Consider the following 15,399-nt stretch of genomic DNA (forward strand, 5'->3'; position numbering starts at 1 on the left):
AACTGAGCACTTAAACTGTGGGATCTGACGCCCTGTCTGGGTAGGTAGTGTCAGAGCTGAGTTGGATCCTTGGACACCTGGCTGGTGGCTGAGAATTGCTTGTTGGTGTCGGGAAACGTCTCCACAGATTTGGTGACCAGAAGAGACAGAAGTGAAGTGTTTTTTGTGAGTAATGAATCAGACTCATATACCATATATGTTACTTATATATATTATATCATAAGTATGTACTGAAGGGGACTCATGCTAAAGTACACATATATTACCTCCCACCAGGGGCTTCTGGGACAGTCCCCAATAATCAAGCATATTAACATCCTTATTATATGCATATTTGAGCTAAGGAATAAATAAAGACCATAAACACCTTCACATGGGTTCAATCCATTTGGGCTGCTAAAGGAGCTGTGAAAATTTTTCTGTTTGGGGATTTTATGGTTCTGGATGCAGGATTATGAATCTGTGATTGTTTTTATAACACCACATGTTTCCAAAATTGCCTTTGTAACTTTGTGACCCCTATCTTGGCAAGGGTGTCTTTGTGACATCACAGATGTGTCATTGTAACCTCTCTCCTGTGAATTGTTGTTTCTTTGTTACACGCCCATGGGACACTGTAGAATTCTATGTGTATGTTGGCGTGAAATGTATTGAGTGCTTACCAAGAGCCTGGCACTGTGTATTGAGTGTGTATTCAATGCATCAACTCCTACAACCATCTGTATTAGGTCTGCTGGGGCTGTCACAACAAAGTACCACAAACTGAGTGCCTGAAACAAGATGTTTATTCTCTCACAGTTCTGGAGGCCAGGAGTCCAAAATCAAAGTGTTGTCAGGATTGGTTCTTTCTGGGGCTGTAAGGGAGGAGTCTGTTCCAGGTCTGACCCTCCTCGATTTGTAGATATCCTTCTTCACAATCACATGGCATTTTCTGTGTGTGTGTGTATGCACACAGGTCTATCTCCAAATTTCCCTTTTTACAAGGACGCCCATAATATTGGATTAGGGCCCAACCTAACAACCTCATTTTAACATAATTACTTCTGTAAAGACTCTATCTCCAAATACAGTCACATTCTGAGGTCCTGGGGGTTAGGGCTTCCACATATGAATTGGGGGGGCACACAATTCAGCCCAAACTTTTCTGTATTCTATAAGCTCGCTTGGAAGTGACGGTGGGGGGGCACCTGAGTGGCTCAGTCTGTTTGGTGTCTGCCTTTAGCTTGGGTCATGATCTCAGGTTCCTAAGATGGAGCCCCACATCAGGTTCCCTGCTCGGGGGGAGCCTGCTTCTCCCTCTCCCTCTGCTTGCCGCTCCACCTGCTTGTGCTCTCCCTCTCTCTCTCTCTCTCTCTCTCTGTCAAATACATAAATGAATCTTTTAAAAAAAGGAAGTGACCAGGGTTCCAGGAAGACTGGCTCTACAACTCGCACTGTCGACCACTCTACCTGTTATTGGCTGTGTGACCTTGGACTAACCTCCCTGGGCCTTAATTTCTTTTTTTTTTTTTAAGAGATTTTTTATTTATTTATTTGAGAGAGAGAATGAGATAGAGAGAGAGAGAGCTCATGAGAGGGGGGAGGGTCAGAGGGAGAAGCAGACTCCCCGCCGAGCAGGGAGCCCGATGCGGGACTCGATCCCGGGACTCCAGGATCATGACCTGAGCCGAAGGCAGTCGCTTAACCAACTGAGCCACCCAGGTGCCCCCTGGGCCTTAATTTCTTTGCCTGTAAAATGGGAATGAAAATAAAATAGCACCTCCTGTTGGAGTCTTTGCAAAGCAATTAGTGCCTGGGACCAGTAAGCATTAATAAACATCAGTTATAATTCCTGTCACTATTGTAGAATTCCATCTGTGTACCTTGGGTCTTAGTAACATCTGACAACATTAGAGGACCCAAGTATCCTTGCTGTGGGACACTCCCAAACCCAAATAACCCAGGAAGTGGGACAGAATCTCAGATCCCAAAACTACCAAGAAAGCCACCGACAGCCTTGAGGGCCTGCATCCTTGGGCAGCATGGAACAGAACCCACCCCAGAAGGAAATTCATGGAAGGACACTCAAGTTTCTCATAGCCCTCAAGGGCAGATACTAAATGTACTGGGTTGAATAGTGTCCCCCCCCAAAAAATGTTTTTTTCATGCCCTTCCCGGAACCTCAGAATATTGACCTTATTTGGAGATAGCGTCTTTGCAGATGTAAGTAGTTAAATTAAGATGAGGTTATACTGGAGTCATCTGAGCATTATATCCAATATGAGCAGTGTCTTTATAGGAAGAGGAGAAGAGAAGCAGAGGAGATGCACAGAAGGAAAAGCCGTGCTACAAGGGAGGCAGAGATGGGGGTAATGCCGAAGCCAGGAAAGGAACGCCATCCACCAGAAGCTGGAAGAGGCAGGGAAGGAGTCTTCCCTAGAGCCTCTGGAGAGAGCATGGCCCTGCCAACACTTCGATTTTGGACTTCTGGCCTCCAGGACTGGTGGAAAATAATTATCTGGTGCTCTAAGCCACCCAGTTTATGGTACTTTGTTTTTGGTTTGTTTTAAGTAGGCTCCACGCCCAGCTTGGAGCCCAAGGTGGGGCTTGAACTCACGGCCCTGAGATCAACACCTGGGCTGAGATCAAGAGTCAGTGGCTCAACCCACTGAGCCACCCAGGTGCCTCTATGGTACTTTGTGAGAGCAACCCTGGGAAACTAAGGCACTAGGGTATCCCACCGCACCAGGAAGAGGCAAGTAGGAAACGTTAGTAGCTCCTCTGTCTCTCTAGGGCTCTATGGTCTCATCTGTGAATCCCCACACATCTTCCTCCTCCCCCGCCCCCCCTCTCTCTCTTGCACACGCTTCCCTCCATGTTTCTGTCACATACAGCTTCCAATTCCTGACCAGAACAGTTCGTAGAGCCAGGCCTGCCCCTATTCCTGTGGAGGAGATCTGACTGGCCCAGCTTGAGTCATGTGTCCGTCCTGGCCCAGTCAGCTGCACTGGAGGACTGGCATCACCTGGTGCTATTCAAAATAGGCAACAACTAGGTTAGCCTGTCGCTGGTCCCTGGACCAAGAGTTCTGAGGAGCACCCTTCCCCCCCACAACCCTGGAGGTGAACCAAGTGCAAGGTTTTGGATGGCAAAGGCCATCTTGGAAGTCCAGAGCAAGCATCTAGTAATGGGGTGGGGGGGAGTAACAGGCTTTTGCCAATATGTGAACCAGACCGAAGCCATCTTGGACAGATGGCCACCAAGACCTCTCTGACCTGAAGCCTTCTTGAGCACAGCACCCCCACACACATCCTTCCCCTTTTACTTAACCACATCCTTGAGTATCCTGGGTCCTTGATCTGCTCTGGAGACATGACTGTGACACACCTATTCTCAAATATTCTCCTCCTGAGTGCCCTCGTCCCGCCCCTACCCCACGACTCCCAGCGTCTAGCAGGTCTGACAGGAGGTGGGGGTTTCAGGGACCTGCTCCTCTTGCAGCCACTCAAAACAGGTTTCTGTCTGTAAGTCCCCTTAATAAACCATTTCTCATCAAGCTGCACTCATAGGCCTTTTTCTTCTATCTTACAGCTCCTTAGGATTTGTCATTTTGCACATACTTCCTTTTCACGGGACAACCAACTAGAATGGAACAGTTTATTTGTTTTTTGTGGGTTTTTTAAAGTTTATTTATTATTATTATTATTATTTTTTTTTTTTTAGTAACCTCGACACCCAACGTGGGACTTGAACTTACAACCCTGAGATCAAGGGTCGCACACTCTTCTAACTGAGCCAGCCAGGCGCCCCTAGAACTAGGTCAATAATTTAATTCCCAATCAAGGTGACACTCACGGGTGTCAGCTCAGTGCCAGTCCTGCACACTCAGGAGGAACCCTGAGAAGGGGTAGAGATGGGTCAGACAAAAGGCGTTCACTTCCACATCCGCATCTTCACAGCCCATCCCACACCCTCCTGTCTGGCCAGTGTGGACCAATGTTCCACCTCTGCCTCCCTTGTTCCCGTCCTTCCTCCTAAGGCCCATCTAGGTCAACTGCTCTGTGAAGACTTCTCTGCCCACCCCAGCCCCTTTTGTCCTATGTAAGAAACCAAGATCCAGCTGGTTTATATGGACCAGCCGGCAGATCTGCATGGTGGGGAAATTATGGTGCTGGGGGGACTGGCTGGTCTGGAGACAGGGGTGTATAGCAAATGTCTAACAACCGGCTCTCCAGAGGGGGAAAAACGAGTATGTGCGTCTATTATAAATTTTGTTGGCAAAAATGTGCAGCATGTATCTACAAAAAACATATAAAATACTCTCCTTTTTTTAAAAAAGAATTATTTAGTTATTTGAGAGACAGCACTTACACATGTGCACATGAGCAGGGGAAGGAGCAGAGGGAGAGAGAGAATCCCAAGCAGACTCCCCACTGAGCGCACAGCGGACACAGATCCCACACCTCTGAGATCATGACCTGATTTGAAATCAAGAGTCAGATGCTTAACCAACTGAGCCACCCAGGTGTCCCTATAAAGTACTCTCCATTGCAAATTGCATTGTCAACGCTTACAGAATGCAGTCTTGGATTTTTCCCACGCTGGTACCCATAGCCATGTATGGCTCCAGGCGACAAGGTTGGAATGTTCCTTTAAAGACTAAGATGAACTGGAACAACAAAGATGTCCCCACCTCACTTGTTTGTCAGTCATCTTGAGCAACTTCTTTGCTAAAGCAGATAATGGTCTGAAAACACAAGACATTTAAATACTTCCTCAATTTCTCACGTGCTCTTCACAACGTCACAGCTCAAGACTAGACACACTTTCGAGTTTAATCTACATGTTTAATCCACACTTTCTCCATCACTGTCTTAAATAGGTGATCCACACACAATAACATGAAGCCAACCTGAAGCATTTGCAGATGCCCATGGCCAATTTTAAGTTCCCAGCATGAGGTCACCAAACAGAGTTGGCAAACGAGGTCCTTCAGAACGGACGCAGTACTTCCACCACGCAGATACAAGCAGGTCACGTCACCAGCAGAGAGAATGACAAAATGGGAATGAAGTCCCAAAAGCATAGGGTTGTTATGTCTCAAATAGATACCTCATGCTGTCTGACATACAGTGAAGATTCAATACTTCGCGGTCAATAGTTTTATAAGTATTGTATCATCCAATACCACGCACCATCCATCACACACTCTCCCATGTGGTCCAGTCACATGGGGTCACACACAATCATAGTCCTAGTGCCAAGCAGGCATACCTGATGGCCAGCGTGGCAAAAGCTGGGCTGTCTGTCTGTCTTGTTCATAGCTGTGTCCCCAACACCTAAAACAGTGCCTGATACAAAGGAGTTGCCCAGAACAACTTGCGTGAATGAAGCTCACACATCATAGTCACACGGACCCCCGAAGACTAGCCCCCTGAATGCCAGAGCAGGGCTGGGGATGAGTCTTTATTCCACACATATTAACATAAATAAAATTTTTTTTAAATCTGTTTTGTTTGCTGATGTTTCACCAGCCCTGCACAGGGCCTTGCCTACAGCAGATGGTCAATAAATATAAATGGAATGGATTAATATAAAGTACACTGTTGAGCTCAGGCTCAGAATAAATACCAGAAGTTCGACTTGGGGCAGGATGGGAGAGTGACTTGGAGAGTCCTCGAGGAGTGGGTCAGCAGCGGGGACCCCTGCCAAGCCAGGTGAGGTAGAGTCGCTGGGGCGTCCGTCAACCAAGAGCCCCAGTGAAAGAAGGCAGCATTCATTCTCGGTCCAGGGGCCCGGAGCCAGGCCCCGTGTCAATGGGCCACGAGGAGGGGAGTCCAGTGGGGACTTTGGTGGCCACTCTGAAGAGGCCCAAGATGGTGGCACCCTGTGCGAGCTGCCAGGCGAGGTGCACCCCCGCCTCAGCCCGCAGGTGAACACCCAGGCGCTGGCCGGCGCCCAGGTGCAGCAGGCTGCCCTGGAAACCAGCTGCGGAGTCACGGGCCTCTGAGGATGGAGGAGGCAGGTCCAAGGTCAGAGCAGGGGCTGCAGCCGCGGCACCAAGCGGCCGCAGATGCAGGGCAGCGGAGACTGAGCCGGAGCCTTCGTGGGACACCACCCGCTGCAGCTTCAGGTGCAGGAAAACATAGTAGACCCCGGGTTCGGCCACCATCAGCTCCCCAGTGTGCTTGTCGTAACTCAGGCCCGGCCCCAGGAACACGCCTGCCAGGCCCGGGTCACTGTACCAGTGCAGGGGCCCTTCGGTCAGCCGTACTGAGGGAGGAAGAAGAGCAAGGCTGTGGAGCAGGGGTGCAGCCCTGGGGAGGAGGAGCTGGGGCTCTGAGCCCGAGAGGGACAGAGGTCTCAGAAGGGAGAGGTTTTGAGAGGGAGGTGAAGTTGGTGAGGGAGGCGGAAGGAAGCCGGAGGAGGGGAAACGATGCCCAAGGTGGAAGGGGCAGTCTGACTGGGGAGAGCAAGGTGGGGAGGGAAGGAAGTGGATTGGCGGGGGAGGAGGTGGAAGGGAGAGTCTCAGGAAGGGGGAGAAGACCGAGCGGAGATGGGGGAGGGAGGGAAGAGGGGGGCCATACCTCCCAGAGCCCAGCGGGAGAGACAAGAGCAGGTGGGATCTGTGGGATCCAGCCCCAGGTCTGGGGGGGGGTGGGGGCCGGGGGAGGGGCCGGAGGGAGCCTGAGGTGGGTACGTTTGGGGGGTCAGAGGAGGAAGAGCCGGCACCCGGACAGGGTTATAGGAAGGTCAGGAAGACAGAGGAGGTTCAAAAAGGTGAGGGGACAGCTTTCAGAGAGGAGGGGAAGAGGGTCAGATGGAGGGGGAGGAGGCCCCCCTGTCCCGGGATTCCTCCGCCCACGTGCGCCCCAGGGGCATGGCCGCGGGACACTCACCATCTCGGGCCACCAGCTGCGCGAACACGCCCTGCGGAGAGAGGAAAGGCGGAAAGTGGACGGAGGTTCCCCCTCCCGCTGCCGCAGCCCCCTGGAAAGTGGGGGTCCCCGGGGTCTGTGCAGGCCTTGAGCCCTCCCCCCTGCTCCAAATGAACACACTAGCATACACGAGCACCCAAAGCTGGTGACTCAACGTCCCCCAACCCTTGGAGTCTGCAAGGGCAGAACCCCGTGATTCTGCAGAGACAAGAGGAGCGAGTCCTTCCAAGGGCCCTTGGGAAGGAAACGGGGAGACCCCAAGGGCGCGGGCAAAAAAGCGAGGTTCTCCGGGAGTCAGTAAAGAACATGGAGTCCCCCTTACGGTTGGAGTTAAAGAAGAGCCCTCGGGGTCCGCGATGGAGAAAGGGTTACCTTCCGGGGCCCGGGACGCAGATGGGGTCTCACGGGTGTGCCCCCCGAAGTCCTGGATAAAGAAGGGGTGCTCTCGGGGGCCCGGGTGGGAGAAGGGATTCCGGGCGCATCTCACCTGCGGAGAGTCGGGGAGGCGGGCGCGGGCGTCGGGCAGGAGCTCGGGGAGCCCGGGGCTGGGCACGGCGGGGGCCCGGGGCGCGGCCCAGCGGAGCGCGCAGGCGGCGCCGGTGCCGGCGAGCAGCAACAGCGCGGCGCTCAGGGCCCAGGGCAGCGGGCGGCAGGCGCTGCCGGGGGGCGCGGGCGGCCGCTGGGCCTCGGGGTCCGGGCAGGCGTCGGTGCGGGGGCACATGGCCGGCGGCGGACGGCTGTAGCCCGGCCCGGGGCCCCGCGCTTTATAGAACTCAGGAAGCCGCGTTTTCCGGGGCGGAGCGGGTGGGGATCCCGGCTCCCCGCCCTCTCCGCCTTCCGTCTGAAGTTTCCCTAACTTTCTCTTCTCTGAATCTCTCTCCGCTTTCCATCTGCTTTCTCGCCCTCAAAGGCCTACCCCCACCGTTTCCTCTTCGTCCCTAGTTCTCTCCCTCCCCGGTTATCTCTCTCTGCCTCTGTCTCTCTAGGTGTCTCTTCGACACTCTGCATCGCCTCTTCTCTGTGTGCCTCTCTCGCTCTTAATCTGTCCTTGTCTCTGTGGACTCTCACCTACGAGGTCTCAGGGGTTCTTTCCATCTCTCGGCCTCATTATTTCTGTGCGTCTGTCTCTCTCTGTGTGTCTCTCCCTGTCTCTCGATGTCTCGGACTCTCTGATTTTCGATTTCTTAGTCTCTCAGTCCGTCTCTTTCCCTTCTTTCTTGACACTCTCTAGACCCCCATCACTGGAGCTCCCCCAGCGCTCCCCTAAATCCAGCATATCTGCAGAGGGGTCAGGGAACAGCCAGGCCTCATCTCCCTTCTCTGGAGCATAAGCCCCCCACCCCCAATTGGAACCCTGAGTGGCAAGCTCACCTCTCCCGCCACCCTCCCTCACCTTCTCGGGGAGCCCTGGGCCTTCCCTGGCTTGCCCCCACCCACCCATCTGGACGCTTCCCGTCAGGGGCCCCTTCTGGACCCCACAAGCAGAAGGCTGGAGAGTCCAGGTAGAGAAATCCCCCTTACAGGGAAGGGACAGTCTTGGCTAAAGCAGAGGAAACTCAAATTTCCCGTTCATTCTCCCCTGATGGAGGCGGCGTGGGAGGAGGAGCAGAGCAGGGGCGAAAACTCGGACCCAAAAGAGGAAGCCACGGTATATTGAGAGACAGGCCGCACTGGGAAAGCCCTGGCCTCCTCCAGAAGCTCGGCTCCTCCGGGCCGGGCCAGGTGGACACTGGCCGGGCAAGGGATCCCAGCACTGCATCAATGGCAGCCAGGAAATGGTGCGGGGGGGGGGGGGGGGGGTCGGATTTAGGTTCAACGGAATCGTTATGGGATGATTCCCCTGCGTTCTATTTTGTTGTATTGGGCCTCCTTGGAGAAATACCGGAAGCAAACAGTCATGATGCTGGCCGTTGTTGATGCTAACAGGTGCTAATGCTTCCTGTATCTGAACAGTTCGTGAAGTGTGACACCCGACCTAGCAAACTAGCCAGGCAGCAGCACCTGGGGATTTGTTAGTTATGCAAATTCTAGCACCGCAAACTAGGCCTATTGACACTCTGGGAGCAGAGAAGCCCAGGAATCAATGTGTGGTTAAGCCCTCTAGGCGGGGATTCTGATGCTCGCCTAAGTTAGAGATGCCACTGCCTTGTACCAGGGTCGTTCCTTTCCACCTGCCATCCCGCTGGCTGGAACGTTCTTTCCCAGACCGGCAGGCAGCGACACTTTCAGTTCCAACATCACTGTGGGTAGAGAGGATGAGCCGAGCACCACATTCTACTGGCACTCTTTCCTGAAACCCCACTGTGGTGACAGCTAAGCGATTGTTTGAAAACTAAACCAAAATTGTTAGCCAGCAGGGCAGGAAGCTAAATATCATCTCCGTAGCAGAATTCCACCATCGCCAACCCCCAAGGCCCCCCGGCTGGGGGTGACCCCCTCCCAACTCCAAAAGAGAGTGTGGTGGATGGGCTGCTAACATTGAGGAGTTTGCTTCAAGTAGATCCCCCAAAAGAGACACCAGCTTTTCTCCCCAGCAGAGGGCGGAAAAACAGCCATTTCTAGAGTTGCTTTTTCCTCTGGAGAGCCGAAAGGGCACTTTCTGGGCAGAGGAAGCCAGCTGAGGGTAGGAGAATCACGCTGGGAACGGAGTGGTAAGCAGACCCCTGACCACAAATGCAGGAGCTGAAATTTCCCCCACCCCAACCCTCGCCCTCACTCAGCACCCAGGACTGGGGAATGGGACAGTAAGAGACCCCTCTCCTAGGAATCAGACCAACCAGAAGAAAGATTTACCGATCCTGAGGCCAAAATGTCCTCTCCCAATGGCATCACTCTGTCAAGAAGCTCACAGGCCATGGGCCAGCCTGTTTACTATTAAGCCCTACCCCACAGCAAGCCATAGCCAGGGATTGCCTCCAATGACATATATGTGTGTGTGTGTGTGTGTGTGTGTGTGTGTGTGTGTGTGTGTGTGTGTGTATTGCAGAAAGAGGTACTTGGGAGACCAAAGGCATCACCTTCTCCAAGGACCCAAATGAAAGTGTCCTGCCCTTGGGTCTGGGTTATATGGCCCCATGGGATTTCCTTGGTAGCATTTCCACCATCTGAAATACGCTCGTTAGTTTTATTTCCTTGCTTGCTTTGCCCAGGAGATTGTTATCTCCTGATGAGTCGCATCTCCATCTGCCTGAGAAAACTGCCAGCCTCAATAGTATTCACTGAATGAATGAAGTATATAGCATGACAGTTACCAGCATGGACTCTAGAGGTCAACAAAGTACAGTCCACCAACGACACATTTTTGTGTTTGTTTCTGGTTTTAAATGGCAGGGAAACGTCAAAAGAAGATTTCACAGCATGTGCAAATTATATGCAATTCAAATGTCAGAGTCCACAAATAAATTTCCTTTTTTTTTTGCTTTTTTTATTATGCTATGTTAATCACCACACATTACATCATTAGGTTTTGACGTAGTGTTCCATGATTCATTGTTTGTGCATAACACCGAGTGCTCCACGCAGAATGTGCCCTCTTTAATACCCATCACCAGGCTAACCCATCCCCCCACCCCCTCCCCTCTAGAACCCTCAGTTTGTTTCTCAGAGTCCACAGTCTCTCATGGTTCATCTCTCCCTCTGATTTCCCCCCCTTCATTTTTCCCTTCCTTCTCCTGATGTCCTCCACGCTCTTCCTTATGTTCCACAAATAAGTGAAACCATATGATAATTGACTTTCCTTGCTTGACTTACTTCACTTAGCAAATAAAGTTCTCTTGGCACCCCGCCCCCATGCCCATTCATTTGCGCGTCATCTATGGTTGCCTTTGCAGTACCATGGCAGAGTCGAGTATTGCAAGAGAGACTGGCCCACAAAGCCCAAAATATTTACTCTCTCTGGGCCATTTCAGGAAAAAAAAAAAAAGTTGCTGCCTCTTCTCTAGAGGCTTGAATTTCAGCTCTCGAATGTCTTGCTTGTGATCTTGGGCAGGCGGCTTTACCTCCCTGAGCTTCATTTTTCCTGATATGGTAAATGGGAATAAAAGTAGGTCTCCATACACTGTTGGTGGGAATGCAAGTTGGTACAGCCACTTTGGAAAACAGTGTGGAGGTTCCGCAAAAAATTAAAAATAGAGCTACCCTATGACCCAGCAATTGCACTCCTGGGTATTTACCCCAAAGACCGGATGTAGTGAAAAGAAGGGCCGTATGCACCCCAATGCTCATAGCAGCAATGTCTGCAATAGCCAAACTGTGGAAAGAGCTGAGATGCCCTTCAACAGACAAATGGATGAAGATGTGGTCCATATATACAATGGAATAGTACTCAGCCATCAGAAAGGATGAATACCCAACTTTTACATCAACATGGATGGGACTGGAGGAGATTACGCTAAGTGAAATAAGTCAAGCAGAGAAAGTCAGTTATCATATGGCTTCACTTATTTGTGGAACATAATGAATAGCCTGGAGGACATTAGGAGAAGGAAGGGAAAAATGAAGGGGGAGGGAATCAGAGGGAGAGATGAACGAACCATGAGAGACTGTGGACTCCGAGAAACCAACTGAGGGTTCTAGAGGGGAGGGGGGGGGGGGAAGGGTTAGCCCGGTGACGGGTATTAAGGAGGGCACGCACTGCATGGAGCACTGGGTGTTATACGAAAACAATGAATCGTGGATCACTACATCAAAAACTAATGATGTACTGTGTGGGTGACTAACATAATAAAATTTTTAAAAATGTTAAAAAAAAAAAAAAGTAGGTCTCCAAGGGTGGTTGAGAGCTTGCCGGGAGGAGGGCCAGGCACATCGTGAATGCTCAATATAGGGGAGCTGGCATCGTGTGATCTCTGAATCTCCCACAACCCCTGTAACACCATCATCCCCAATAGGCTGATGCAGAAACTAAGACTCCAAAAGTAGAAGTCGCTTAGCCTCAGTGACTCACGGTGACTGTTCGGAACTCCCTACACCTAGAGGCTCCACAGAGATCTATACACTCCCCCCAGGGAGGGGAAACAAGGTCTGGCAGCCCGGGGAAGACTCAGGCCACAGTCAGGGAGTGCCATGACGTGCTGCTGTGGTCGGGACATCTGAGCCAGGCAGCCCTGCCCATCACAAATCGCTCAGCATCACCCCACTAGCACCCCACGTTCGGTGGAGTTGCACCTCTGCGTTCAGCGGTCTCCCCAAGATGAGCGTGGGCCATTTTCCTCACCTCTGGGGTAGGACCTGAATCCTCACCCTCACCATCATAGGGCTCAAGGGAGGGACTGGGCAGGAAGTAGTTGGAGGGAGGAGCACCTTCCTTCCCCACTGGGAGGCCCAGTGAACAGATACCTCCTCCAGGAGGTGTGCCTTGATTTTTCCTAGCAAAATTCACCTCCTTTTCCCTAGGTTCCACATTGCCTCCCAGCCCCTACCTGTGGCCTCCCCACCCCACCCCCGCGTCAACTTCTCGCTGGCCTGGATCCTCTGTCTCCCCCAGGGCAGAGGCAAAGCCTAACAGAGAACATTAGTGATGTTTGCTGAGTAAGTACACAGTGAGAAAGCAAGCAAGTGAGCAAGGGACCAAACAGGGGTGTGTAAACAAGAAAAGAAGAAAAAAGGGAAGGAAAGAACCGAATCAAATAAAATTGGTCTTGAACCATGGCAATGTGTTTTGGGGTTTTTTGTTTGTTTATTTTTGGGGTTTTTTTTAAGATTTTATTTATTCAGAGAGAGAGCAAGAGAGCACAAGCGGGGTGGGAGGGGGCAGCAGGCAGCAGGCAGAGGGAGAAGCAGGCTCCCCAACCGAGCAGGGAGCCCGATGCAGGACTCGATCCCAGGACCCCGGGATCACAACCTGAGCCAAAGGCAGCCACTTAACTGACTGAGCCACTCAGGAGCCCCTAGCCATGGCAATGTTAACACGTGTTGAAGGAGGAAAGAGACACAGAAGGGGGAATCGTGTTGTTCAAGTTAGCCGAATCTCTAGAAAAGCGGGCTCTGGGTCTCCTCAGCCCTAGATAGGCCAGGAGAACAGGGCCCAGCACGTTATGTGTACCTGTGGTGCTGTGTACGCCCTGCAAGGCATGGTAGTGCAAAACAAGCTTTGTGGAGTTGGGGTGCACAACCAGCTGCTGTGGAATTGTGTGATTCCAACGTGATGTCGCAAGTTTAGGAATGAGGACAGGGAGGGGTCCCATGTGTGCACAAGTGTGTCTCTAGTTGAGGAACAACACTGGCACAAGATCCAAACTGCTCGGCTTCAAATCCCAGCTCTGCTCCTTGCTAGTTGTATGATCTTGAGCACATTCTTTCCCTTATCCGTGCCTCGGTTTTCCCAACTAGGAAGTGTGGCTAACAGCAGTGACCACCTCATAGGATTATTGTCCAGGATAGGGAGCAGACAGGCGCCGGGCATGCAGTAGATGCTCTGTAGGGTTAGCCATCACTGCTGACAGTCTGGTTCTCCTTGTGATTCGATGCACGAGCTGATCTTGTGAACACACCACCAGGGTCCAAAAACTAGTGCAGGCATCCAGACGGAAAGACAGACAGGCAGGAATGTCTGTTCAAAAGTGTTTTCAGAATGCAAATAACCAAAGCAGTCATTGAAAAAGAAATGGCCAGAATAAGTTTGGTAATCAAGCCATGGAGAAGGTTGAGTCATCTCCTTGGGGCTCAATAAAGATCTCTCACTAAGGGTTAAGTAAGTTGCAGGACACTATGTACTGAATACGTTGTTTTGTTTTAGAGCGGAGATATACTTGCACAGCAAATTTCTAGAAGGTATAGAAAAAAAACCCAGAGGATTCAGGGGTGAGCAATGTAGCTCTTTCACTGTGTATGCTTTTGCCCACTTGCATTTTCCATGTGCTACTGTTTTGCTTTGTTTTGGTTTTTTGATGTTAAGTACAGAATTGTGGTCAGGTGTGCACACACGTAGAAAGAAACCAGTAGCCCGAGCTGAAGAAGGGAAAATTTAGCATCAGTGACATCAAAGGCAGGAAATGGTGTTTCCCTGCTAAGGGCAGTGGAAGGACACAGGGATGGGGAAGATCCAGGCAGACCAGGGCCAACCCCTACAACCCCTCAGAGGGGCCTGGCATGAGAAGCCAGATCATTCTGCTGGGAAGCAAGCCCTCCCGCCCCAGGAAGGAAGTCCCAGCAGGGCCACCACCTGGAGGGACTCTCCAGCTTGCCCAGGAAGGCAGCTATAAGGCAAACAGACATAGGGTACAATAGATACCTCCATTCGAGTCATACACAATCATCCAAATCAAGACACAAATCAAGACACACACAGACACACCATATAGACACACACACACACTCTCTCTCTCTCTCTCTCTCTCTCACTCATGGAGACACATACCTGGACACATAACCATACACAAGAGCAGCCACCAAACCTAGCCACAGGCACACACAAGGATAGGCCCGTGGCTGTGGTCATACATACCCACTCACACATGAACAGCCTCCAACAGACTCAAACTCTCTGGGACACACAATCAGAGACTCACAATATCAGACACCCAGAGACCACCAAAGGCACACAAGTCACACAGTGACATAAGCTGACCTAGAGAGACACAAAGGTCAGGCAAGACACTCAAAGACACAAAGTACAAGGGAACACAACCAAAGGAAGCCAGGCCCCATCCTTCAAACCGCCCAAGATCCACCACCCCCTAGTGGGGACCCCGGCTCTCGCTCTTCACTTCCTTGAGGAACCTCTAGGTCCCTTTTCTTGGCAGCGGCGCCCAGTGTAGGCCGCGGGCGACCCCTGCTGGACCAGGTGCCTCAACCCCGGGCTGCAAGAGGTGGGGCGAGGGGTGGGGTCTAGACTCAGAGAAGGAAAACCTGCTTCTAGGTCTTCGGTATCAAATGCAAAGGACTGTGAGGAAAGAGCGTGGCGACCGGGGAGCGGGGAGACGGGCGGCCGAAGCCGGATCAGGCAGGCCTGGAACACGGGAACAGAGCTGGGAAGCCGGAGTGGGACGGAAGACCCTCAACCACCCCCCCCCCCCCACGCAGCCCGCTCCGCGTCCCCGCGGCGCGCTGCTCGCGGTACTGAGGAAGACCGAGTGAGCCCCGAGGCGGACTCCCATTGGCCAATGAGACGCGGCGAGGGCGCCCGCCGGGACCCGGCGACCATTGGCGCAGAGGGAGGGGTGCCCGCCCGCCCCGCATGGCTCTCGGCCGGAAAGTAACCATTACGTTCTGGAATTCCGGGGGCGGAGACAGCCAGCGCAAGATTACCAACCAACTCGGACGTGACTTTGACCCTAGGAAAGGGGAGCTCGCCTCTTCCAGGTCCGACCCGTCTCACAAGCCCTGCCCATTCCCCAGCCCCGCCCATTGTCCCCGTCATTGTCCCTAGGCTCCCCCCACTTCCCCGCCCTCGGCCTTCCAGGCCTTGCCCCCTCCCAAGTCCCGCCCACTTCCCTAGCCATCCCCCTTCCAGGCCTTGCCCACTCCCCAAGTCCCGCCTACT

General features: G+C 52.3%; 1 protein-coding gene across 1 annotated transcript; it reads right to left on the reverse strand.

Moving 5' to 3' along the window:
* Positions 1-4,805: 4,805 nt before the first annotated feature.
* On the reverse strand, positions 4,806-7,642 carry TNFSF9 (TNF superfamily member 9). The gene is made up of 3 exons (XM_025861044.2): positions 7,405-7,642; positions 6,879-6,909; positions 4,806-6,252 (listed from the first exon to the last, which is right to left on the reverse strand). The coding sequence occupies exons 1-3, from the start codon at positions 7,636-7,638 to the stop codon at positions 5,756-5,758; spliced, it is 762 nt and encodes a 253-aa protein (XP_025716829.1). The 5' UTR covers positions 7,639-7,642; the 3' UTR covers positions 4,806-5,755.
* Between the last annotated feature and the right edge of the window lie 7,757 nt (positions 7,643-15,399).

Source organism: Callorhinus ursinus, unplaced genomic scaffold (assembly GCF_003265705.2).
Source record: "Callorhinus ursinus isolate GAN/ISIS: 27379988/994484 unplaced genomic scaffold, GSC_fseal_2.0 scaffold77, whole genome shotgun sequence".
In the NCBI taxonomy this organism is placed as follows: Eukaryota; Metazoa; Chordata; class Mammalia; order Carnivora; family Otariidae; genus Callorhinus; species Callorhinus ursinus.

Coding starts and splice junctions, on each gene's coding strand:
- TNFSF9 (XM_025861044.2), bottom strand. CDS start 7,638: ATGTGCCCCCGCACCGACGCCTGCCCGGACCCCGAGGCCCAGCGGCCG. Junction 6,910..7,404: donor GCCTCCCCGACTCTCCGCAG/GTGAGATGCGCC, acceptor CTCTCTCCGCAG/GGCGTGTTCGCGCAGCTGGT. Junction 6,253..6,878: donor GCAGCTGGTGGCCCGAGATG/GTGAGTGTCCCG, acceptor TTCCTCCCTCAG/TACGGCTGACCGAAGGGCCC.